Consider the following 25631-nt stretch of genomic DNA (forward strand, 5'->3'; position numbering starts at 1 on the left):
ATTTCAGATAATATCTGGTTCATTTCTTTGGCGTTCTAATGTTAAATGAAGGATATTTGCATTTGCTAGAAACAATAAAATGAAGGGGTGTCTCAAGGTGAGAAGCAACACATTTTGAAGATAGTGTGTCATGTAGCCTTTTGTTAAGTGGCAGGAATCTGGCAGCCATCGCTGAAATCCAGCGTCTGGCTCGTAAGGCAGGCTTTAAGGGAAATGTTGTTGGACACAGTGAGGTCAGTGTTGATAATGGATCAACACATAGTACGACCACGCTTGTGGAAAAGAACAGTGGCCTCGTTCTGCTTAGAAATATCGACAGAATCAAATGTGTAATATGAAATAAAACCAGGGAAAACTTTCACCTAACTCTGCTGTTCCTACTTTCATTAGCAGCTTTATTGTTTTTTGTCGTGAGCCCGAGGTGTTTCAAGGGACAGGAGGTTTTCAGTCAACCCTTGAATGTTAATGTTACCTGCTCACAGAGAAGAATAGCGTGGGAGTGGAGCATTTAAGAGTGAATATCTGACTAATTTATTCACTTTTCCACAACGTCTCTTGTGTTTAAATCAGACCTTTGCTCACCTTTCTTTTGGTGTGCTGGTCATTTTGTTGTAACTGAGGAGATACAAGCCTGGACTACTTACTTAGAAGACCAGATAGCACTGACGATATTAGAGATTGAGTGTGTAAATAAAGGATAAGAGGGTTGATTATACGAGGATGCGCCCTGACCTCTGTTTCTGTTATCCCCAATCTTCAGGGATAAACCTTGTGCAAATCTGGATTGGATTAGACAGAAGCACAGGAAGCCGAGGAGAGGTGTCCTGCTGCAGGCGTTTGTTTAGTATCAGAGGAGAAATGTAAAAATTGTACAGTATGTAGGTGGCTAAATCTGGGGTTGAACAGAAGGAAATCCTCCACATAATGGCAGAGCAAAGACAGATTACACGGCGAAGCTTTTTGAAGATAAACGAATGTCATAAGGCGGAAGAAAAAGGTGGATTGATGGACACGATTGCATAACGGGGGATTTTGGAAACAGAGTGGGAGAGACTTCCCAGAAACACCAGATTGAGCTGCAAATCACAGTCAACCCAGAAATGATTCCTGCACCACGGAGAGAGCCTGTTGCTATGGAAACATCATCATCGCAGGCACTGCTGTAATCTGTGGAAGCCTGTTAAATTAACATGAGGCTCAGGCAGCCACCTTATGTTTCTGTGTTCACAACACAGCACTGTGCCAGCATTTTAGCTACTTGCTACTAACAAGATTTATTTACAAATGTTCTGCTGTTAGAAGGCTGGATTGTCTGAATCCTGCTGCTTCTATTAATTTCTTGGATGTCTTCATCAGGCTGATTGTGTGCATGCACGCCCACAGTGCTGTATTCTTATTACCGCCTTGATATCTTTATTCTTTTGTGTGAGAAAGTGTCCAAAAGATGCTAATTGCTCGCTTGATTCTGCTGATGGTGTGAATCGAATCATCAAACCTTCGATAACAAGGCTTAGTATTTACAGCCTCGGCGAGGCAAAGCTTTATTTACAATTTACATGTTACACAGCAGTGTAAATGAAGTTTGTTAACCCCTCACTCTCTGCACCAACGTCCATACAGAAAATCAACGATTGAACATCCATCAGTGCACACGGCAGTTTTTAATCCACTGCTGCTTCAAATATGTTCAGATATGTTCATATGTTGGATTTACCTTTGTGACCAAAACTATCCGAATGTGGCAGCAGTAGATTAAAAAAACGAATGGAATTTGGTGCAGGGGAGTGAGCGGTTTACAAACTTCAGTTATCTGTAACAAAAGTTTGTCTACACATGAGATAACGTTGCAAATATGTTCTTAAAATACCATATAAGCCGGTGTAGATTGTCTCAGGCGAGCCCTTTGTTAAGTGGCTGTTTTTCCTTCGGTCCCTGCTGACAGCCATCAATCACTAAGAGTGCGTGTCCAACTCTACAGGTTAAAATGTTGATATGTGATTACATAATAGCAACATTACTGTAGCTTCATGGCCTAGAATGTCGGGTTTGAATTAAACAGCCACTGGTGGCCTGAGAAGAGAGAACAGGAAGGAGTGAAGGTGAGAAGTGCAGCAGTCATACCCAGAGGGTTACGGTGGCTGTTTTTGGAGGCTTAGGGTTGTTGTAGTCCACAAGATATGTGAGAGCTGGGCATATGTGTCAGGGGAAGAGGCTGCTCTGTTTCATAATTATAAAGTAACAACGTGTTAGAGAGTTCTGAAAGGTATAATAAAAGAGCGGCTGCATTGTCCATCTGCAGCAGGAGACGTCAAGGTGATGGCAATCAACCTTTGATAAGGCTTTGTTTAAGCTTAAGTCAATGCATGTCCTTAAGAATAGCTGCGCAAACCTGTGTGTGTGTGTGTGTGTGTGTGTGGGCCACCCGATATTTATCAATAGCCTCACGAGGTATTAAACTCCAGGCCTCGTTGAGTGTGGACTCAGCGTGTTTTCCTATCTCCTTAGTGTCTGCTATTGATCTGCAACCATTGATTTGCCGGAAAGTGTCCATTCATCATTTACCTGGCCTCTCTGGCTGAGATAAGCTTTGTGAAATCCAAGAGATCCTCACGGCTGACTCGCATGTAAGCGGGCGGAGGTGTCAACTCAAACACTCCTCATTCACTTCGAGCGTTGCCAGACAGCATTGTGGTTCTGGACGTCGCTTGTTTCTGCTCGCGTTGTGTGTGTGTGTGTGTTGTAATCGGCTTTCTAAGTGTCAGAAGGGGCTAGCAACAGTGTTGTCATGTATCCAATGTATCAGATCAGAAGAGTTCGTCATTTTAGTATTTATAAAGTGCTTTTTTAGTCTTCATGAGCTTGATGATATTTCATACCCATTCACACGCTTCAACATCGAGTTAAGTATCTTTGCTCAAGGACACATACTGTATAGACTAACAAGGCCAGGAATTGAATCCACAACCTTCCAGTTAAAAGACAACTCACCCTACCACTGCGCTACCATGGCTCAATCCTAACTCCTCACCTTTTTAATACTTTTACTTCTAAAACTTACGTACATTCTATATCAGAAAATGACTTTTGATACTTAAGTACAGTAATGTATCCCTTTTAGGGTTATTGCTAGCCAATAAAATCACATTTATTTGTTGAGGCTCTTAAAACGTCTTCAGATGGAAACAAAAAAAAGACGTTTGCTGTCTTAAACTAACAATAATGTGGACGTTGTCTTTAATCAGCAGCTTGTTACGAAGACAAACGTGTATGAGATATGTACTCGTTCTTTTAATATTTATTGTGTGCATCATTTCAGTTTTTAGAATTATTGCTTCTTCTTTGACATTTACTCCCCCAAACCTGGCTGTCTCCATGACAACAGCAGTGTTTTCAAACGTGTTTAAGTGAACTGTCAATTATAGCAACAGAGTCTTCCGGAAAAAAAGCTCTGAACTCTTTTTCTTTTCTTTTTTTTGTGAAGATAAGCAAATAATTTAAGATCAGATTTGTTAAATCATCTGCCGGGCCAGATACTGATGCTGGCGAGCCAGTTTTGGCCCACGGGCCACCAATTTCTGCCCACTATACTAGTTTGTTCTTACCGCTCCTGCAGTGTTTGGAGTCTTAAGTGCAAAGGGATTCAATCAGTTGCTGGACTGATGAATTGATTGTAGAAATCCACAGTAAATTACCCTGACCTCTGCTTCACCAGTCAACCACCGCTGTGTCTGAATGCAAATGTCTTCCTCCGTCTGGTGTTGCCATTGACCATGTGTTTAAAAGTTCAAAAGCCCTGTCTCCCTCTCTGCGTGGCGGTGATGCAGCTGCCTGGCTGAGAAATGAGGCCTGTGGTGGGCTCACCCGATCTTGGGTGTTGAGACGTCACGCTGATTCATCGATGTCTCAGAGGGACAAATCTGCTTCTTTTTTTTACTCCTTCGCTTTATTAAGCCACTCATAAAAGAACTCAGATCAATGCAGAGAGATAGCACACTTGTGTCACAATGAGAGCGAGGGAAATAGATGAATGAAGGGTTTTATGCCGTTTGAAATAAAAGCAGCAAAGTACGATTCATCTACCATCCTAAGGCAAGCATATAAAACTTTGTTAAAGTTTTATAAAAACTGAGCACACACAGTTAAACTCTACATTATAGACATACAACTTGATAAGTGATTTATGTCAGTTCAGTTTTACACTAGAAGATAACTGGCCGATAATTTCTGTCCTGTCCTGCAATCTTGGGTGCCTTCAGATTTTAGGATAACTTGAGCAGATAATCTGGCCAAATTAACCTGTAGAGTGAGGCAATAAAGGCCCTGGTATACTTCCGCGCACAGCCTGCAAGGATCCAACACGCACTGTGTGCATCAAGCCCAGATTTTGGAACCACGTGCAAAGAGCACATTGGCACCCAATGTGCTCTCTGGTTCCAAACGTGCTGCGTGGACAGCGCATTGGTGAACTGAACTTCCGCCCCACATTTGGACAACAGATGAAGTAGTCGCCGAGGATATTCATCCGAGTCTCAACCTGGCAACCCTCGAACCGGCTGACACCCCGACTCCCCTGCCTGACGGGCCTTTCAGCTGTGAGCCAGACATGTCCGAGGGAGCTGTAGCACGTTCTCTTCTTCTCGTCCTATTCCCTGCGTCCAGACTTGTACCGCCACCCAGTGGTGAAGTGGGATACTACAGGACCCTGACGCACAAGTATACCAGGGTCTGTGATATGCGACGCACGTGGCATGTGCACAGAAGTACACCACGAGCTAAACAGACATGATTTGACAGGAATAGTGAGTAGGCCGTGAGCAGAACCCCGCAATAACCAATGAGAGTGAGATGACTGGGAAAAGGATGTTGCGTACTTTTGCTTAGAACTCTAACTTGTACAAGTCAAGTTGATTCTGTCTTCATGACTTTAAAGCCATGACTTTATCCACATCTATTAACTGACGACGCTGACAGTCCGCCTCCATGTCTGTTTACATTCTGAAGTTACATTAAATCATGCACGTTTCTGTGAGATCCCAAATCCTCGGCGACTCCTCCCTGAAATCGTTTGAGTAAAGTGTGTGGTCCTGCGTCTTGACTGGATCGTCTAGTCTGTGCTTTCTCAGGATTCAAACGGTGAAAATTGGTTACAGAGTTCGTCGAGTCTGTGGTCTCCCATGTTTTTAAAATCAAGTCACATTTGACAATCCTCTAGTGTGGGGCAGGCTTAAATCCACGTGAAATTTCCGCTCCTCTGCCATAATCGAAAGTCAGTCCTGCAAAAGCCAGGCTTATGAATGATATGAATATTTTCCTCTGACAATGTTTCTTTTTTATTTTTAAATATTTGCAAATGGCAACAACAATCTCAACCTCCACACCCTAATTTCACCCCTAACTACATACAGTAAAAATGACTATTTACTGCATTAGCGAGGATATTTGCATTAGGCGTAACTCATAAATTACTTGTTGTCTTTTAACAATGACAGTAAAGCTCTACTCGTACTACTAAGATGCAGGGTTATACAAAATTGATGTGGATCGAAGGGAAATGGGATCATTGCTGTTTTAAAAGGCACTCTTCAACAACATCCTCAAAACATACAATCCCATCCTTGTAGTGGAGTCCAGAGACTTGTTATAACCCACATCAAATGAGCTCTACAGCTCTTCTCGTGGTCACTGACCTCAGTGTAACTACACTGTCAGGACCAGGTCGTGACACTACAGAGAAAGCAAAGCAGAGCTGAAGTTTGAGATATATATGATATTTGGTATTTCTGTATAATAACACATTTATATAACACAATTCCTCTTACACAAAGACATGATTTCACTTTGTCTTCTCATTAATTTATCCTTCCAGATCACAATTTCCTTATCACCAGTTGACTGGAATAGTGTTGATGCCAATTGCTTTACACTAAATCTATGCATATTAATCCCCCACCTCTGTCTCACCCTCTGTTCATGCTCTCTCTCTCTCTCTTTGGCTTTTGATTAGAAACCATAATTAGTCCATTGTTAAACCCTTGGAAATTGTGCTAATGGACCGCTCAGCTGACTTCACTTAAGCTGCAAATCAAGTGACGGCGGCCGAAGACGCGACTGTGTGTCATGACTTCATCTTGCAGCAGCTCAATTAAGGCTAAGGTCACGGCAGAAGTTGAGGCGGAGACCTCAGACGACTCGACTCTCCACATGGCGCCTGCTCTGGTGCAGCAAAGTGGAACGGCATGGTGATGGTGTGAAGCTCAGATCGACTCGAGCGGAACAAAACTGCACCAGCATCTCCCCAAAGCTCCTCTTGTGCTTAAATAATCACTACAAATATTTACATGATACAAACTCACAACAATGCTGCTCTAGTACTACGAACTGGTGATTATCTGGCAGGAATCACAGTTCTAAGGCTACGTTGATTCCAATCTGATTCATTACAGATCAGATTCGACAGTGTCTTGCAGCTGAAATGGCACACATGCTTTTTTCATTTGTCATCATCGACAGAAAATGTCATATTTTTTTAAACCACTCAGCATAAGATAGGATATGTAAAATGAGATTAGATGCACCTGTATTGATCCTCTATGCAGGAAAAGAAGCTATTGCAGCAATTTGTGAGTGAGATTTAGCTCTAGAGGACGACGCTCTCCTGTTGGTGGAGAAGGCAACAAAAATCGTTCTCATTCATGTCCCATGCCCACATATCGAGTTATATGTGATCTAGAACCACATGCTGAAGTGACACAGATCTGATCAAATTAATAAAATTGAATATGAGTCACCTCTGCCTGGTAATCTGAACACACTGGCCACAGATTCTGTCTCCACGCTTAAGACACGTTAGAAAACCATGTGGCTTTGCTTCCACTGCCTCAGCTTTCATCCCATCCAGAGTAATTAGCTTTTTTCACATTTGGCCTACATGAGTTTTTATTTGTTCTTTAATCCTGAGCATAATATGAAAGTATTTAAACCCTTTTTTTAAACACATCTCTGAAAGTACAGCTGTTAAGAACAGAGATTCAGGCTCTAGATCACAGGTTTCCTTGTTAATCTGGAGCTATTGAGTGCACCTGTGTTCTCCCACAGCTGAGGTTAATCAGCCTGGCTGGGAGGTTATATAAAGAGGCTGGAGTTTCTCTGCTCAGTTGGTTTTTGTCTCTAAAGGAGTCAACATGTTCTGCTGGGTTTCTGTGTGGTTTTTGGGGAAAAATCTGTGTTGTGTGTGGTGGAAATGTGATAATATTGTTTACTTTTAGTTTTGGGTCCAGTTTCTTTTGTTGGTCTATCATTTTGATAATAGAATATGGGGAGTTTCATTTCCACACCCACCTTTTAGAACAGCTTGAGGAAGGTTGAAGAACATGTGGGAAAATATAACAACACTTTCATACATGACATGTCAGGCACAGAAAGATGAAAGAAATCGATCCATGATCTACTGCTTATCCTCCTGGAACCAAATATAAGCTGATATTGGATATGGGGGCACAATACACCCTGGATAAGCTTCCTGTCCATTGTAAAAGCCAAAATACAGAAACAAACATTCACACCTACTGTGAATTTAAAACCAATAAACCTAACCCCAGTCTGCACATCTTTGGACTGTGGAAGGAAACTGGAGACCCAGAGAAAACCCACACACAAGGGGAGAACATGCAAAGAACCATCACACTGTCACGTGACTAGTGTGTATTCTTGTTTTGAGCACAAGTTGTCATCTTTAGGTGTTGGGTTGTGCTTTCAGAGATCTTATTATTACTAAAAACACTGGAGTAAAATCTTATTTTAAAGATATAAGCCCATTATTTGTATATAATTATTTTTACAAATGATACAAGCAAAAGGCAGTAACCTCTAATTATAGGTTCAATATGTTTATAAAGGAACACAATGTGGACAGTTGAGTTTTTGTTTGCTGGAATCACACCATTAGATGCCTTTAAAAAGGCACATGATGTATATGTGAGGCTATAAAATAGCAAACCTTGAAAAGTAACCAACCAGTGAGAAAGATGTGAGACTTACTGTCGTTAGAGCCTTGATTTTCATCCCAGGTACGAACGTAATCATCCTGCAGAAACATAAAGAAGAAATAAGAATAAAAGCCTATTAATCCTACTGAGTTGATAGAATGGCACATTAACACTGTCATCTGCACAGAGAAGTGATGCAGTTTAAATTGTTTTTGCACACAGACTATAATGTGCACATTAGTCTTGCAGCATGATAATTAGCTAGGTGAATCATGCAAGTATGTGCTTGCAGCAGTGTATGTGTATGTGAGGAAATGAGTCCGACAAATCTGCACCAAGTGCTTTCATGTGAGACATATTGCAGTGGAGGTGAGCTGCCTTTAAGTGCTCAGCCTTTTTTTTTTCCATTAAAACGACAATCTCTGTAATTAAAATGGACAACTTGAAGAAGATATATAAAAAAAAGAGGTGCGAGAATGAACGGAGGAGAGATAAAGACATAAATCGACAAGGAGATGTGTCATGAATGAAAAAGACAATGTAGAAGAAAAGTTTTAGGGGGAAAAACTGGAGGAAAACTGACCTCTACCTCCTGGCAAAATGACAGCGAGAGGAAAGAAAAGAGCCAAGATTAGTGACAAAGAAGAATGTAAACTTAGACACAAGGAAATTGAGTTGCATTCAGTGACACTGTAAAGCCAACGTTTATATATTAAAACACCCTGAAAACAAATAATGGGACCAAAAATATATTGTATAAGTGTATTGTCATTATACCTTCCATTTACCCTGGAAACATTATGTAAGAACCAAAGAAATGCCAGGAATATAAATGTTAAACTATGGTATACAAGGTAAAGAGAAATCATAATGTTGAGACTGGTTTAATTATTCTTTTCATATAAATATGTAGGAGTTTATTAGAAACTAATCCAATTTGTATTTTCTTAAGTGACTCCTATAAAGCCTATAACTTAAGCGAAAAGAGAAACTGACTTGCAACCGAATGGTTGCTGGTTCGATTCCCATCCCCTTGATTGGGAGAAGCCAAAAGCCTTCGCAGCCACTGCCTTGCCAGCTGGTGGTGCTATGCCCTTGACTCAGTTTTCATGTGCTGACGTTTTCTGGCTCAGTCTCTTGTTGGTCAATGTACGGCAAAGTTACAGGCCACTTCCTGTTATGTGGCGAAAGGGCAGCACAATTCAAAATGGCTGACTTCCTGTGGGGTCAAGTTCACGTTTGTAAACGTGTTCAGGGTCAGTCTCTTGTGTCACGTTTGGGGTTTTCGAGCAGATCGGTCAATGTACGGCGACGTCACAGGGCACTTCCTGTTTCTTAGCTAATGGTCAAACTTTGCCAGCGTTCCCATGGTTGCCTTGGCCACGCCCTTTTAAATCTGCACGATCTTTTTTTTGATAACTTTTAATTTTTGTGTCGCGTACAAATTGGCGCATTTTTAGGTTGCTACGATTAATGTGCTCAGATAAGTTTGTTCTGTTCATTTACGAAAACACGCAAATCACCAAGATGGACGCCAAAATTTAAAATGGCAGATTTTTGGCAGATTTTTGGCGTGCCGCAAATCGTAAGTGGCGAAAAATCTCAAAAAATATTAAGTCCGTCAAAAATGGAATCCTTAAGGGAGGAAATTATTCTTCCAGGAATTCAAAAAAAGGTCCTCGCACCACTGTGTGAGTGCTCAGTCCTGTGTGACTCCTATTAAAACGGTGCCGATGCGAAGCTTTTGGAGCATATTTGCAGTGACTGGGGAAAAAAACTAGATAAACACGAGTGCTTTCAGGATATTTACAATCAGCCCTCCTCCACCCTTCATACTCATCACCATAAACATTTACTGTACTGAAGTGTGTGTCGCGCAGCAGCTCCCTGGAAAGCGATGAATCTTGAAAAAGCACGGGGACCCTCTTCTTTGACTCTCACAGTTTTTGCTTCGCAGAGGTAAATATTTTCATTGCTGGCTGGCAAAGCTCTGAACTCCTCCACTGAAATCTGCTCGTCCTCACTGCAGCTTGCTGCGGCGCCAAGCTTGTTCTCCTTTCTCAATGACATAAAAATAACTTCAAGTGAAACGGGTGTGTGTGAGTGTCTGGATCATAGACCGTGCATGAAAAGTCGATCAAATCGTCCGGTTGTTGAGCTGCTAGATCAGGAGTCTGCAACCTCTATTATCATCATTTTTGACCCCTCTCCACCCAAATATAATTCATCCGGAGCCACAAAACCTTATTTGACCCATAAAATGAAGATAACATGTATAAAATTTTGTTGACAAAGGAAAACACACTGTTGCTACATGTAGGCCTTTTTGTGTCGTTGACAAAACCTGCTGGCATAAGTATGTTGATCCAAATGACTATTTCTTCCTGTACACATGACTTTAAGTGTTGGGAATGGCTCTCCATATTTCAAACACAAGTCTGTTGAGTTTGTTGAGGTTTATAAATGACGCATATTTTTAGTTGATGAAATATTAAAACACTTTTCTTTCTCTTGATCACCTTGACCTCCAAATAAGCGGTGTTCACTTTGAAAGACAAAGAAAATTTAAAATAAAAATTATTGTTTTCTTTCTAAGCTACAGGGAGCCACTGCAGAGGGGCTGACGAGCCACATGTGGCCCTAGAGCCACAGGTTGCACACCCCTGCTCTAGATTTTCCGTTTGACCAGTGCCATGTCAGTTCAGCAGTGCTCTTCATTGTCCACTTTCTTCTGAATATTAACGATTGAGATAACTCGAGATCAAGTCATTTTCCATGCACTTCCATTTAAATGGATCTCTTTTGAAACTGGTGGTATCCCCCCCTGGTGGCTGTTCAATATATTGTCACTTCCTGCTTCGAATCACCTTGCAAACCTTCCACTGTCGTCTGAGCATCATAAATGATTGTCAGTTATGTGGTTTAACCTTGTTGTGCCTAATAGAGTTATGCATCAGTGGGATAGAATCTCAAAGGGTTTATGACCTGAGCATTAATCCAACACCTTTTTTTTTTTTTGATGCTTCAGCTCCTCGTGCATTATTTAGCAGACCTTTCTGCTGTTTGTGTTTCTGCCAGAACCGATGAAGAGCGTGTTCTGCTGCGCTGACAAGACTGGAAATCAATGATTTCATAAAAGAGTGACTCCAGAGAACGTATTCAGGGGAAAATAAATAAATTCACCTGAGTGTACAATAAAAGGGAGCATGAAAGGCGCGGACAGCACAGTGACAAGTTTAGCCCGACGGCGGATAAGCTGCATCACAGGATTCACACATCAGCAATTTGATGAAAAGGATGCTGGGTTGTTTTTTTTTTTAATACGCAGAAGTGATTAAGGATTAGGAAGCAGGATGAGAACTGGAGCTCTGATTTACCTGATAACATCATATCTGATCTCTTGTTAAACAGAGTGGAGGAAGCTCGTCCTGCTGCCGAGCACCGCTGTACTGATCACACATTACAAACCCAAATATTTGTGTAAGTGCGAGTAAAAGTGGACTTTTAAAATACACGTAGACATGTTAGTCCAGCTGAAATCCGAGCTCAATCGAATTTCTCAAAGTCGGTCGAACGCGCCCAGATAATGCATTTTGGAGTCGAGTTACTGGTGCGGGTGTACGAGCAGTCACGTCTGAGCACTCGACGCACGCTCGACATCTGAAAAAAAAAAAACAGCATTGACCCAGAAATAAGAGAAAAAGCCAGAACACAGATGGAGACAACAGGAGTTTATTTTCTACCAGCTCACTAGTTAATATTCTGTAAGGTTCATGAATGTACAGAGACCTGAACTGAATTAAAGAGGTGGGGGACTCCAGTCACGTGACTTCACATGAGACTGACTTAAGTCGTAAATTTGAAGACTTGAGACGCTAACGTAAAAGACTCTACTCGACTTAGACTTGAGTGACATGACTTGAAACGACTTGACTTCAAATATTGAGGAGTTACCGTTACTATTTGTTTTTGAAACACGGAAAACATTGGGTGTCTGCTCTTGCAGCCTTGCGTACAAAATTGTTGTTATTATTATTATTACTTATAATAATAATAATAATAATAATAAAACTATTCAGTTGAATGGGACCACAAGCAGTCCTTACATTGAATGAGAAATAACAGTGTTTCTGTTTCAGATAAAACTCTAGCATTTCAAAATGAAGGTCTTTTTTTTTATACCATATTTAAAAGTGGAATATCTGGGAAATCATCTTCATACGACTTGACTTGTAACTTCACTTGACTCTTGTAAGAATGACTTCAGACTTGCTTGAGACTTGAAGGTTAACACTTCAGACTTGCACATGTGTGTGACTCTCTCCCATCTCTGCTCTACATGTTAACAACGAGCTGCCAGCGACATCGAAAATCACCTAATACAAAGTGGCAGAAATGGAGAATATCACCAATTACCATCACAAAGGTGCACGGCGTTTGTTAATAGATTGATTGCCTATCCACTAGAACAAGTGGAAGTGTCTGTTCAAAAAAAGACATGCACTCAAATCCAAAGACATCCACAATGTCACAGACCTCTGCGAGTGATGTGCAAGACAGGCATTGTTTGGTGGACTGAAGAAGAAGCACGACAGGAGAATGGAGTGTAGACATGTGTGCGCGTCTGTCTGACAGGTCATATGTGTGATTGACGGGTGTTCCTGGGTAAATGTCAGCTGTCAGATGCGGTTTGCCTTCACTGTAGTTATCCTGGGAGGTCTATTCACGGTGACAGCGGGGGGCGTCGAAGCCTCAGCAGCAGCAAAGGACAGAGTAATAACACTCGCGCGCAGAGATCTGTGCGGGTTCATCTAATGCATGCACGGAGCTTTATACTTGACCTTTTGTCACAATTATCTGACTTAAGTGGATTCGTCCACCTGTGCCGAACAGCACCGTGCTATAATGTGCGACGCCACATATTCTGCATTAGAAAGAGCCCCAGGGGTCGAAAAGCTCAGCCCATGTCTCTAACAGTGTCTTCATGGAGAAAAGCAGCTTATGAGTGAGGTAGAGAAGCGTCTACTGATGCTGCTGCTGCTGATGCTGCTGCTGCTGCTGCAAAGTAAATACACGTGTTGAGGGACATTCCAGTTATTAGTTATTATTATCAGGGTGTAGTTTCCAAAAATGATTCTCAAACTGTGGTACGTGTATCACCAGTGGCACGCAAGCTTCCTCTGGTGGTACTTGGAGGAAAATCAGAGATACTGTTCTACTGTATGTGTATGTGAGCTAAGTGTGTAAAAAATTAAACAAATAATAATAATTAGAGTCACCTTATCTCTCGCTCCATCTTAATCTAATGTCACTATACCAGTGTGTGAAGTATATGTGAGGAAGAGGAGGATGATGAGAGAGCAAATGATCTTATTGCCAATAAATCTGCCTCCATTGAAAAGTCTGTAGACTGACTTTGCGCGACGTTGGTGATAATGGTGTTAATTTGAGAGCTCAATATTTTCTCAGGTGGTACTGGGTATAAAGTACCAGAACCACTGGACTAAATATTAAGGCATCCTGTTAAAATGCCATAAAACATTCTCCTGATCTGCAGTCATTGGTTTTAAAAATAAAGCAGAATTTTAAAACAAACTCTTAGTGATTTAGGTTCAGATTTAGGTTAAAATAACTAAAGCTTCATCATCCTGGTTCCCACACTGTGGTTGGCTTTTCAAGGACTTTCCAGGACCAATTCCCTAAAATTCAAGGACCAACTGTGCAGACACAGCTTAAGATGGGAGGGAAACTTGTAAGATGGCGTCCACTTTTATTGATTTGCAGCACGCTCTGCATCTGGACAAGTGATTGTCCTTGGGCTCTTGGTCAAAGTCAGTCTTTTTAATTTTCTTTGTTGAGCCAGAGATTTTAGAATTTGCATTTCCCAGGCATCACGTCATCTGGTCTCTCTTGGTCAACGTCACTCGCTCATTGTTCTGCATGGAATCTCACGTCAACAGTGGACAGTGTCCACAACACCGCTAGTAATTATGCAATCAAACAATGTAGGACGAATGAAACAGTAGGTGGCGTCGTAACAAACATGGGAGACATTTACCTAATTATCAACTTATTTCTTGCACAAAATTCAAGCACTTTCAATGACCCATGTCTATTTAGTGAAGGATTTCTCTGACCCGTCGGAACTCTGGTTGTGGGTCCTTTAATTTGCTTGCGATGCACGGAGCAGAAGTTGAGAAACGTTCAGCGTTCCAAGCAGCAGCATGAGCAGCAGCCAATCAAATCCTGTTATGCAAATTTTGCAACAGATGCTTGGCATAATCAAATTATGTTCACAGATTCAGCTCAAACCCTCCACCCACCACGCACACTGAGCTTTTCTCATAAGACTGTTCTCCATGTTACCAGTTATGAAGTCCTCTGCTTAGCACCTCCAACATCAGGACCACACACACACAGTAGAGCACTAAAGCAACACGTATTTGTGAGGTCCCCGTTCATAACGATCCTAAGTTTGATGCATTTGGTGACCAAACCGTCCACCTCAACCTCAAAATGAGTTGTTTTTTTCACATTTTAACCTCTCAGCAGGGATGCTCCATCATATAATTTCCTCCCACCTACATAAAAAGCTCACAGCCTCTTGGCTTTGGTTTACTGATCACATGAGATGCGCCTGAGATGAAACAAAAACCCCCTTAACAACATTATCATCCTGTATGTTCTCGTCTTATCTGTATGCACACGAGGCTCCGAGGCACCGGGGGTGGGGGGTGGTGAGGGGGGTGGAGAACTTGCCGATTCCTGAATTTCTGCATGCACTTAGGGAGCTGAGCTGAGCAGCGGAGTCGAGGCAGAGCATCAAATATACTGCCAGTCTGGTCGTCGTCTTCTTCACTTACATGGAGTCAAGTGTGATGTTTATGTAAGGGAGCTGGGAGGGCGCGGTGAATAAAAGGTGAAGTCTGGGTTAGTGCTTTTGGGAAGCAGGTGGATTGATGAGGGGCGAGAGGAACATTTATCAAGAAGTAATTGTTTATTCCTCAATGTATTTCCTTCTTCTTTTTCAGTTGTGGTGATTCAACTAGGTGATAAAATGCAGAGTAATGTACAAAGTTCAGGTATCAAAGGGAGGAAATGCTACCCATTACTTTTCCCTTTTCATATGAATGAACCCTTTTGTCCACGTTGGACTATTATTCTCTTCTATAATGAAGGCAGCAGACAAAAGGTATTTATTTGTGTCAGCACTGAAAGGTAAGATGTGTGTATTATAAATAATAATAATTTTCTGTCTTTTACACAAAAGACTCTAATGCCACTTTTCACACTAATTGAACAGAGGGACAGAAGATAAAATATAGAGAAGATGAAATATAAAGCCCAGTTGAAAAATGCACTCACGCATGTAAATGAATGAAGAATTGCTTTTTCTGTATCACTATACATTATATAGTATATTATTAAGAGGTACAGGACACACATTTGGCAGTAATGTTGGCAAGTGTTCCCAGTTCTTTTATAGATTTACACGCACACACACAGATATGTACGTACTACATATATATATATATATATATATATATATATATATATATATATATATAAATACCGCCATAAAAATCCCACTTGGTTCTCCCAAGGTTTTTAGTGCACTCATGCCAGCCCTGTACTCACTATCTATAAATAAAATCAGCGTTTGTGCCTCTCCAGCCCCTGGAGGTAATGAGAAAACAGTCTGCAACTCACCAGAGAATCTGGTACAAACAAGCAGGAACCTTCACACTTCACTGACGACACCCAAGTCAACTGGAAAACACACTTGTACAACAGCACAAGGGAAAATCGATGAGGTTTCCATGGAAGACTCTCCGAGATGGATAATAATCAACACATGATTTGAGACGGGGGGGCGTTAGAATAATGTAATCAAATGAAAACACTCAAAGTGCAAATGTTCAAAGCTGCTCAGTTTCATATTTGGATCAGCTTATATTTCTAATAATATAGCCAATATAAAGTTTTATTTAACTGTGACTAGTGTTAAAACTCTTCAACTGACAAATTAAATCCATGATCTGTTGATTCTGTTGATTCCTTTCTCGATTGATGGTAAATGGTCTGTCTTTGTATATGTAGCTATAAAATAAATATATAAATTCCAGGAACATCTGTCTGTGTGTTACTCGCGTATCTCTCAAACCGATGGTCCGATTGATTTCAAACCTGCCAGGTGTCTTGTTACGGGCACGATTAAGTGTAGTGCCAAGTTTGACGTTATTTGGATAAGTAATGCAAAAGACGTATCAGTAAAAGTAGCACACATTGGCTTTCGTCACTCTCGCCGCTCTACTGTAGCCACTCCCCCTCTCACTCATACAGCACTGTGAGTGAGACAAGGCACTGTCAAACTGAGGCAGATGACGAACGCAGTCTTTCTAATGCTAAGTGTCTTGTCCAAGGACACATCGGCACGTAGACTAGCAGAGCCAGGAATTAAACCCACAACCTTCGAGTTGAAAGACGACTACTGTCGCCGGTCGTTTACCATGTGTCACACAAAGCACAATGAATTCTTGATTTCAGACACAAGCAGCGCAGACTGCAGAGTTCTGACTTGTGACCTGAACGTCAGACCTGCCATGGCACACTTTATATCCGTTGCTTGGTTTAGCTAATACTTAATCATGTCAGCTGCATTAGTCAGTGCTTCACATGTTATTGTGCTGCATTACTGAGAAGTTATGTGTCAAAATGTCAAAGTCCATACGATATAAAAGGGGGAAGACGTGGTCATTAAACGTCTTGCTGTCAGAGAATTAACAAATGCAGCGTCATTAACCTCAGTTATCTTATTAACACGTGTGTGGTATGACCTTGCTGTACAACAAAGAAAACTGTAATATTATATACCCTCCTGTGGTATACTTAACAACACATTTACCACACGGCACATTCACAGCAACATAGAGATTTCTACCTGTTTCTGTTTTCCCTTTTAACATTTCACATACCATGTGTTTTTCTGCGCCCAAAATGATCTCTGATAACAAGTTTATCTCTTCACTTGAGTGTGTGAACTTTCCCAAAATTCAATCAAAAGGCAGAGCAGAGCTGCAGACGCAAGCTTAAATCTGATTTAGCAGCCTCCATCTTGTGGGTAAATAACTAGTGGATGTGCTAGTTTTTATTTATTTTTAGTTATTTGTGATATTAAACTGTGTCGTTAACGTGTTGTCATCGCTATAAAAAGGCTTCTGGCCCGGGAAGGAATGTGAGACCAGGATATTACGGCATTTATTTAAACGAGTTAGCACGACTTGCTCATGGATCAGCTTTGTAGGAAAACACAGACGCTTTTTTAAATTCACTCCTCAACTTTGGTGTCGTAGTATTTGTTTTGGAAAGAGTCAAATAAAGCCTTTATTACACTAACGTTAGTGGCTCCATGTGTCACAAAGTACAATGTACGTTTCTTTAGTACCTGCTCTGGTGAGGTTCCAGGCGAGCTGAGGCGATACTAAAATGTGACGTCAACATACTGTCGGTCACTGATTGGTCAGAGAGGGGCGTCTCTGGAAGAGTCACAAGAATCAAAGTGAACAATGCCGAACTACAGATCATTTAAAAAGACTTAAAAATGCTGAAAACACGTGATAATCTCCAACGTTTAGCAAGAGAATTTGTCTGGTGTATTAAGTGACAGCACTGCCGCGCATCACAACCGTATTTCCCTTCAGTGACTGTCAGACGGAGTCTGTGCTCAGTTCATGCAGGAAGTTCTGAACGATTCTGTGAAGAAATCGTTTTAATGAACTGAGTCTAATGATTCAGTTACACCCAAAATAACTGCTTTACAAGTCACTAGTCACTAGATTGTGTGCTGAGGTACTATAGTGATGGAAAACTAACCAAACCATGTATAGTTGAGCCGTGCCGCGAGGATATAGTGGAAAAGCACCATTTGATTACAACCGTGACTCCACAAGCCCTCTCTCAGGTGCTCTATCGTGCTAAAACATGAACCCATTTCAATTTCCTGACCAAATCCTCTTGTATCAGTTACTGTAGCCACAGAAGCTGATCTCATTCAGGGAGTGAGTGAGTCACTCTGGCTCAAACCCAAAGGTAATAACACTTAGGTGGCATTTACTGTGGGGACAGCTAGTGCCACTTAAGAGTTATTGTTAGTTTTAAGAGGGGGGGGGTGATTTATTGAACCTGTCTTGCAGAATCTCAAAAGCCTTACACACTCTCATAATAATTTAAGAGGTGTAGTGCATTTTCAAGAGAGTTCATTATGACCAAACCCGCAGCCCTTACATTTCAAACCATCCTGTTTTACATCACAATGGAGAAACAGTAGCTCAGGGCTTTTTACTGCTGCTGAGACTTCCAGGTGTTTTACTCCAGCAGCACATATTTTTGCATGGTTTGGTTTTTCGATTTTTCTCTTTTTTTAAGCACATTGTCTTTTGTGTGCAGCCAACACAGAAGCTCCAAGATGTTTGAGCATGTGAAATGCTTGCAGGGTTTCTGGCATCTGTGAAGAGGAATGGTGTTAAATGAGTCAACACTTGTATGTAAAACTGAAATAAAAAACAAATGATCAGATCCTCTTTCTGCAGCACATGTGCCCTTCAGTTGTGGCTGTTGTACTGCAGTGGGAAGCAGCTGTCTCTGTGCAAACAGTCCATGATGAAAGGCAGTTTCTCCTTTCTTCTACTCAATTACAACCCAGGCCAAGACACCCAGCGGCACACCAGCAATGCGTCCAAATCCTGACTAACAGGACCACTTCTCTCAGAGGTGAATGAGATCCAGTCTATCTGCAGGGTACAGGATATTTGCAACCGCCACATAATCTGGAGCGAGATGAGGAATGACTTGTGCCCGACTAGAAAGACTAATGGATTTCTCATTCACTCTTATCATCATTCGGCCTATTCTAATATCGGAAAGCACGAGCTGCCGTGCGATATGAAAGTCAGACTGAGAGCGAAGAACGAGCGATGACAATTTACTGTCTGGGTAGTCCATAATGGAATGTTTGGCTCCAGTGCTGCACATGCCATTATCCACAATTATGTTTTGTATGCAGTAGTGAAATGATAAAAAAAAATCACAAAGACATTCATGAAGTGTTAAAATCCCACTGGAGTGTTGCCACTTGAAGACGCGGAGGCTTAAATCAAAATCAAACGTTCTCTGAACCTGAGCAGAAGAACACATTACATCATAATAACAATTACCCAGAAGCTGCAGCGATGAGCTTCCAGCCCTCTACATGTTTAATCCACTGGCGTTGACAAGGGATGTGATGGGTTTTTTTTTGTTTTTGTGCTGGAAATAGGTGTTTTCTGTTCATTAAAATGTAAGCAACGAGATAACGTGTACAGGCAGGACCGCTATTGGGTGGTCCAGACCTGCCTGAGTGCAGATGCATGTGGATTTACGAGGCGCACACGGTGTGGAAATAGAAGAGACAATTCTCCACTTCTGTGCCTCAATCATGATCTGTTTTAGGTCTCTCTTTTTTTAATAAAGGAAGATTTAATTTACTGTTGATTTGCTTTTATTAGACACAGCAGATTTGATCTGTTATGCATCTATGCTGCGGTCTCCCGACACTTCCTGTAATTTCACACTGAAATTAAGACGGATGTTGATCGCTGAGATAATCCATGTTGTCTTCTAATTGTGTCCAACAGATGAGACAAACAATTAGACATATTTCTACTGTCATAACTGCAAATAGTACCCTAGTTTTCTTAAAATCACATTGTTTGTCTCAACGGTTACCGTGGCTGCCTCGGCTGCTCGCCCAGTTTTTTCCTTTTACTCATTTATTTATTTATTTATTTATGCTCCCCGGATTTGGTGCATTAGTGGAATTAAAAAGTGTCGAGTGCACCTGTCAGATTAGAGGATTGAAGGTGTAGCGCTCGGGGCTGTTTTGTTGACTGTAACTGTTAAATCTAATCGCCTCGTCTTCCCGTGAAGTAAATTGAAAGTGTGGGAGCTATTTTTATTGGAAGTGAACGAGGCTCTTATGCAGGACCTGCTTTTACATTTGGTGAGAGAATAAATATAAAATATTTACAGCGTGTGTTGTGCTGCCGCTGCCGCCTATGTTTTCTGTGGATTTGTGTGCATCTGTGGGTGTTTTGCATGAAGGGAGATTTGAAAGAGGCTCCTCTTTTATGTAGCGCAGCTTTGATTATTGCTTTCCAGTGCTGAATTAATATTCAACACTCACTCTTGGGAGATATTGTGTCATCTGAATACCTACAAGTGTGTCAATGGCGGTCTTTTATACATCAACCAACTAATTCCCTAGTTCAGATCTTTATTTTCTTTTTTAAGACCAAAATGCAGCAGCAGCACCAATTAAAAGTTGATCCAGTAACCGGCAAGTCTCGTTAAGAATCATCGAGAAACTACAGCTGGTACACAAATTATATTTCTGTTGATTCAATGATGAGTTTTAATGAGGTCAGAAATAGCACTATAGCACAAATAATTACGCTCGTATCTGCGTGGGGGTTTAACTGTAACTTTCTCCTTCTCTTAACAACTTCCTGCAACGTCTGCAAGTTTTTTTTTCAAAATAGATCACGTCACAAACAAATGATCACACAGCGGTAAAAAAACAAAACATTACAAACGTTGGTGTGTATATGTAGAATCAGACACATAATCTTTTGTCATGCTTACGTAAGATGGTAATATCTACAAACAGGTCAAACAGATCCGGGATCCAGTGGATAAAAATTCTAGGTTGCAGGTAAATTGTTTCCATTATTGATTCAAATTGCACTGATTATTTGTTTGGTTTCATTAAATGCAAAAAAAAACAATGTAAAATATCAGTCGGTGTTCAACTAAACTTCAAAAACACAAACTCTGCGTATTCTTCCCCTTCCCTGAAACAGGACGGCTGAGGGGATGGAGCCATCCAACTCCCAGTGATGCTCGTCTCCATTTCAACACCACAACACAGAGACCGCTGTTGCTACGGCAGCGAGCTGGAATTAAAGCTGTTTCTCTCGGTGATTTCCCTCAAGAGGCTCAGTGATTCATGTCTCGGATGCTTCTCCTGTCATTAGCATCCTCATCCTCATCATCATCACCAGAGAGACAACTACCCCTGCCCCTTTAATGCACTTGCAAATGCGAGCACAGGTGCAAACAACGGAAAAATACCCCATGTACACACACACTTATAATTATTATTATTATTATTATTATTATTATTATTAATAATAATAATAATAATAATAATAATAATAATAATACTAATAATGATAATAGTAGGCCTAATAATTATTATTCCTGGGAATATTGAAACTAAAAGGTGTCCAACACAGCAGCTATGAAGTGAAATTGAGAAATGAAAAAGTAGAACACTTGAGGAGAAGTCTTAATATTTTGGGATGCTCTACATACTCCAGGTGTGTTTGAGTTTCCTTTTTTTGTTGATGTTTTTTTTATACATCCTGCTCAAAACAATCAAACCAGTCCTCAAGAGGGGCCACTACCTTTTACACAATCATTCTCCTTTTCTTCTTGGCAACCACCCAGTATTTTAAGGGTGCCAGAGCCCTTTGGGGTGTTTATTTTTCTACGTAAAGCAACATGGTATTGTCTGGACACCTCAAGCCCAACCCTCCACATTCCAAATCCCAACCTTAATACGTATCACATGCTGTCGTAACCAAAACCTGGACCAATTAAAACCCAATCTACAGGAGCCATATGCATCATAATCCAGCTGCACTATTGTCCAAATCCTATTGGGATCATTAGTAATCATTTCACAGCGCTGCAGGCAAAACTGCCTCTGTACATCCACAGACACGGCAATATATCACAGAGTGTATAATCCCTGCAGGCTTTAATCAATCTCTGCAGCCCAGTTCAGTCTGTTCAGTGGGTGAATATGGACATCAATCAATCACCGACACTCCGCTCTAACTGCTTAATTCTCTTGTTTGTGAAATCCTCCGGGACCGATCTGGAAGTGCGTCTGAGGGCGGCCCATATTTGGGGCAGTATGATGGAGGAGGTCTGTCCTGAACCTGCTGTGCATGGGGGACTAAAACATTAATTGCCTGTAATTAACCATGGGGCCAAAAACACTGGCTGTGGCACGAGTAGTAGCCTACATTACATGTGCACTGTGGACAGTTTGTTTTGACCCAGCTCTCCTGCTCTCCTTTCTACACTGAGCAGTCGTAAAGGTCCAGTGTGTGAGATTTAGAAGAAATGATTACCACAAGTGGCACAAGTGGAATGTGAAGTAACTGAAGTCGGGCTGGAACACTTACTCGATCAATCAATTACTAAATTAATCGGCAACTATTTTGACAGTTTTTAACCCCTAGTGCTCACGCGCCACGGCTCTGTGCCACAGATTTGGGAATAATACACTACTCCTTATATGGACAGATTGAGGGTGTGTCTTTATACAACACATCTTCAGGTATACAGTGATACTATATTTGTTCATAAAAACAAGCCTTTTGAACTATGAACTGTGACGTATTCCCATAATTTCAACAGATTGCCTACAGGTTGTGCTGAAAAAAAGGATATAAGACACTTTATATTGCACATTCATATAGCCTCTGTATATACATTTTTAACATAGTAATGTAAAAAAGCAGCCTAAATGCTCTGTGTTCTACGGGTGAAAGAATCATCACAATGTTCTGATTTTTGGGAAATTTGAATATTTCCTGGTTTCTTTGCTCCATATAACAAAGAAATCATTAAAACTGAATAATTGTTGATTTGTACACAAACATCATCATCATTTCCAGGTTTGGTAAATACTGTTCAACATTTTTTGACATTTCAATTGAAGTGTACAATCACCTGAAAGTATAAAGAGTTGTTTTCATCACTACAGCATGAGCTCTTTATATTTACCGAATAGCAGGAGTGGATCTTCTTTAACGAGGCTGCCTTGTTGGACAAACACCTTATTAAAACACCTTTTTGATTGAATGATAATTAAAGGCTAACACAGGTTCTCCTGTGAAAGGGTGAAGTGAGAGATATCCAGCTGCAACTCAGCAGATGGTGCTGAATCTGTGACTGTCAGCGTGTTTACATGTATATTAAAAGTCTTATTTTAGTCATCTTAACGTCATGTAAAGATGTTAGTCCGACTAAAAGCTGGTCTTAGTCAGACTAACATACCTGGATAATATGATTCATAGTCCGATTACTCCTGCATGTACACGCTTAGTCGGACTGGAGTCAGACTTGGCATTCTGTGCATGCACCAAAATGTTCTCCCCCATCTTTGATCCGGAAGTAGAAGACGACATTTAAACTGCAGTAATGTTGCCAGAAATCATACGGCTAATCCTAATTTGTATCATGATAAATATGTACAGCAGGTATGAAACATCCAGAACCACAGCATGATGTATGTTCCTTGTTTGTTTTTCTGTGACGTAAAGGTCAACAGGAAAGTTATTCAATCAAGCTAGATTATAGAGAGATACAGCGCCACCTATGGAGGCGGAGTCAGACATACACGGCCAATAAATAACTTGATTTAAACTGTGATTGTAAACGTACAAAGAGTTCATTCTTAACCACCAATTATGTGATTTTATTTAGGCTCAAATGCCACAAAGCTAAATAACACGAAAACACATGTATCTGCCACAACTGTTAAACCAATCAGTTTGAAATCAGAAGTTTGTAAAAACTAATGAGGGCAGCTATTAAATTTTCCCATAATCTGAATATTATCTACTAATGGGGGAAAACAGACTTAACATAGATATAGTGATGACTATTGTCAGATATTTGGAGGGTAATGTCTCATTTGTTGTTTTCTGGGAAACAACTGCATTTAAGTTTAACTTGTCATAGATTTAAAAATGTGAACTATTATCTGCTCCATATTTAAATCCAAGGGTGAGAACCTAAAACTTTTGTATTTCCATACAAACCTAGGTCAGATATGCTGCATAGCATAAACTCTTATTTCTCAATTGCATTTTCATTGAGTTTAAATTGATTCATTGTTTACACAAGAGCAGTGAAAGACGGTTGATGCAAATCCCTCATATTTCGGTTTTTACTACATTTAATACACACTACAGTGGGTTATAGTGTATATTCTGGCAGCCTAAATCCATTTCTGACTTATTTTGACCATTTTCACGTGTTTGTTCATTTAAAATGTTCCAACAACAGCATCATTAAGTTATTTTGGATGGTCAGGCTGAGAAAGTGTTTTTTTTATCTTTCATATACCGCATTACCGCGCATCTCTCCATCATCACCATCATCCTCATCATCACTGGCGGACTTACGTCTCTGAAGCGATTCCAGTGCTTGAGCTTGCGGCTGTACTGTGAAATGGTGGACAGCCACTGCTCGTCATCCATGAAATTCCCCGTCTTTTCCGCCTCCTTCGCGCTCTTCGCGTCGGACTGGATGCTGGACGCGGTGGTGGTGAGCATCAGCAGCGGCACGACAAGGCACGCGATATCCGTAAATCCCACCATGGCAGCGGAGGGAAAAAAAAACGAGCGATCAGTGCTGGCAAAACACTGGCTGTCCGTGGAGGAGGAAGAGGATGCTGAGGCTGCACTGACTGACTCCACCAAACTGAACTGAGACTGAGAGAGAGAGAGAGAGAGACTATACCTTTACAACATGAGAGGAGAGAGGGAGGGAGAGTTAGAGAGTTAGAGAGAGAGATGCGAGAGAGGGGAGGAGAGAGGAGAGAGGTAGAGATAGAGAGAGAGAGATAGGTGTATATATTTATCTGTTATTTATTCTTCCAATTCTTGTATGTTCTGCTTGCACATTCACTTGTGTAAATTATCTGTAAATGTAATGTAAACAAAAATAAATGACTGTCATATCTGCTTTGGCAATGTAGACAAACTTATATTGAATACTTGAATTTGAATTGAGAAAAATTACTTTAATTTGTTCCCATTGGAATCATAGCTAATAACTAATTATGACCCTATTCTGAATTACAATTGTACAATTCACTAGTTCTCGCCTTTGGTAAAAATAATAAATAAATATTATATTTTTTACCAGTTTCCATGTACAGGTGTTTACATATAGACTGCAGTAGAAGTTGCTCTCCTGCACTTTAAAGCTGCAGTGCTTGGATTTTATAGTTGCTGATGTTTGCTTAGTCTTTGTGTGAACAGTCTTATATAAAGTACCTAAGTATGTTACCAGAACATGACTTTGGTAGAAGTTGAAGTCGCTTTTTACCAAGTTACTTTGAGTAAAAATCTTAAAAGTATATGACATTTACTGTACTTCAGTACATTTTTACAACATTCAGTTTATCGAGTAAAAGTAAAATGGTTTTAAAAAGTGAGGAGTTAGAATTGGGCAGAAACAAACGTCTCTGTCAAAGTAATATTATCACTGAGGGAGAATTGGTGTGTATACAGCAGCAGCCGGGAGGGCAAGAAGTTTGTCTTTCAAACTGAACGGATGGGTTTTTCTGAGCAATAGAATTCTCTTCTGAAAACCTTTTCATGTTCCCATCTTTGTGTTTTCAGTCATATACTGAACTGTTTTCAGTCGTCTCACTTCAGTAGTGCAATGTCTCTGTTGACTCCGTCTGTCTTGACCCAAAACAATTCATTTCCTGTGTGCAGTGCGGGAATGTCGCCGGGTGAC

The 25631-nt window shown here is 40.8% G+C and overlaps 1 protein-coding gene across 2 annotated transcripts in view; it reads right to left on the bottom strand.

Moving 5' to 3' along the window:
* The window catches only part of spock2 (SPARC (osteonectin), cwcv and kazal like domains proteoglycan 2), a 35723-nt gene extending 11125 nt beyond the window's left edge, over positions 1-24598 (bottom strand). Inside the window, exons 1-3 of one of the 2 annotated variants that reach the window (XM_044045954.1) lie at positions 24287-24598; positions 8569-8577; positions 8038-8083 (exon numbers count right to left, since the gene is read on the bottom strand). In XM_044045954.1, coding sequence (XP_043901889.1) covers positions 8038-8083; positions 8569-8577; positions 24287-24481 — 250 coding nt within the window. In that variant the 5' untranslated portion in view covers positions 24482-24598. The remainder of the gene's footprint in view (positions 1-8037; positions 8084-8568; positions 8578-24286) is intronic. The other variant, XM_044045955.1, reaches the window with a different exon arrangement.
* Positions 24599-25631: the final 1033 nt, after the last annotated feature.

This window comes from Solea senegalensis, linkage group LG15, assembly GCF_019176455.1.
Source record: "Solea senegalensis isolate Sse05_10M linkage group LG15, IFAPA_SoseM_1, whole genome shotgun sequence".
NCBI lineage: Eukaryota > Metazoa > Chordata > Actinopteri > Pleuronectiformes > Soleidae > Solea > Solea senegalensis.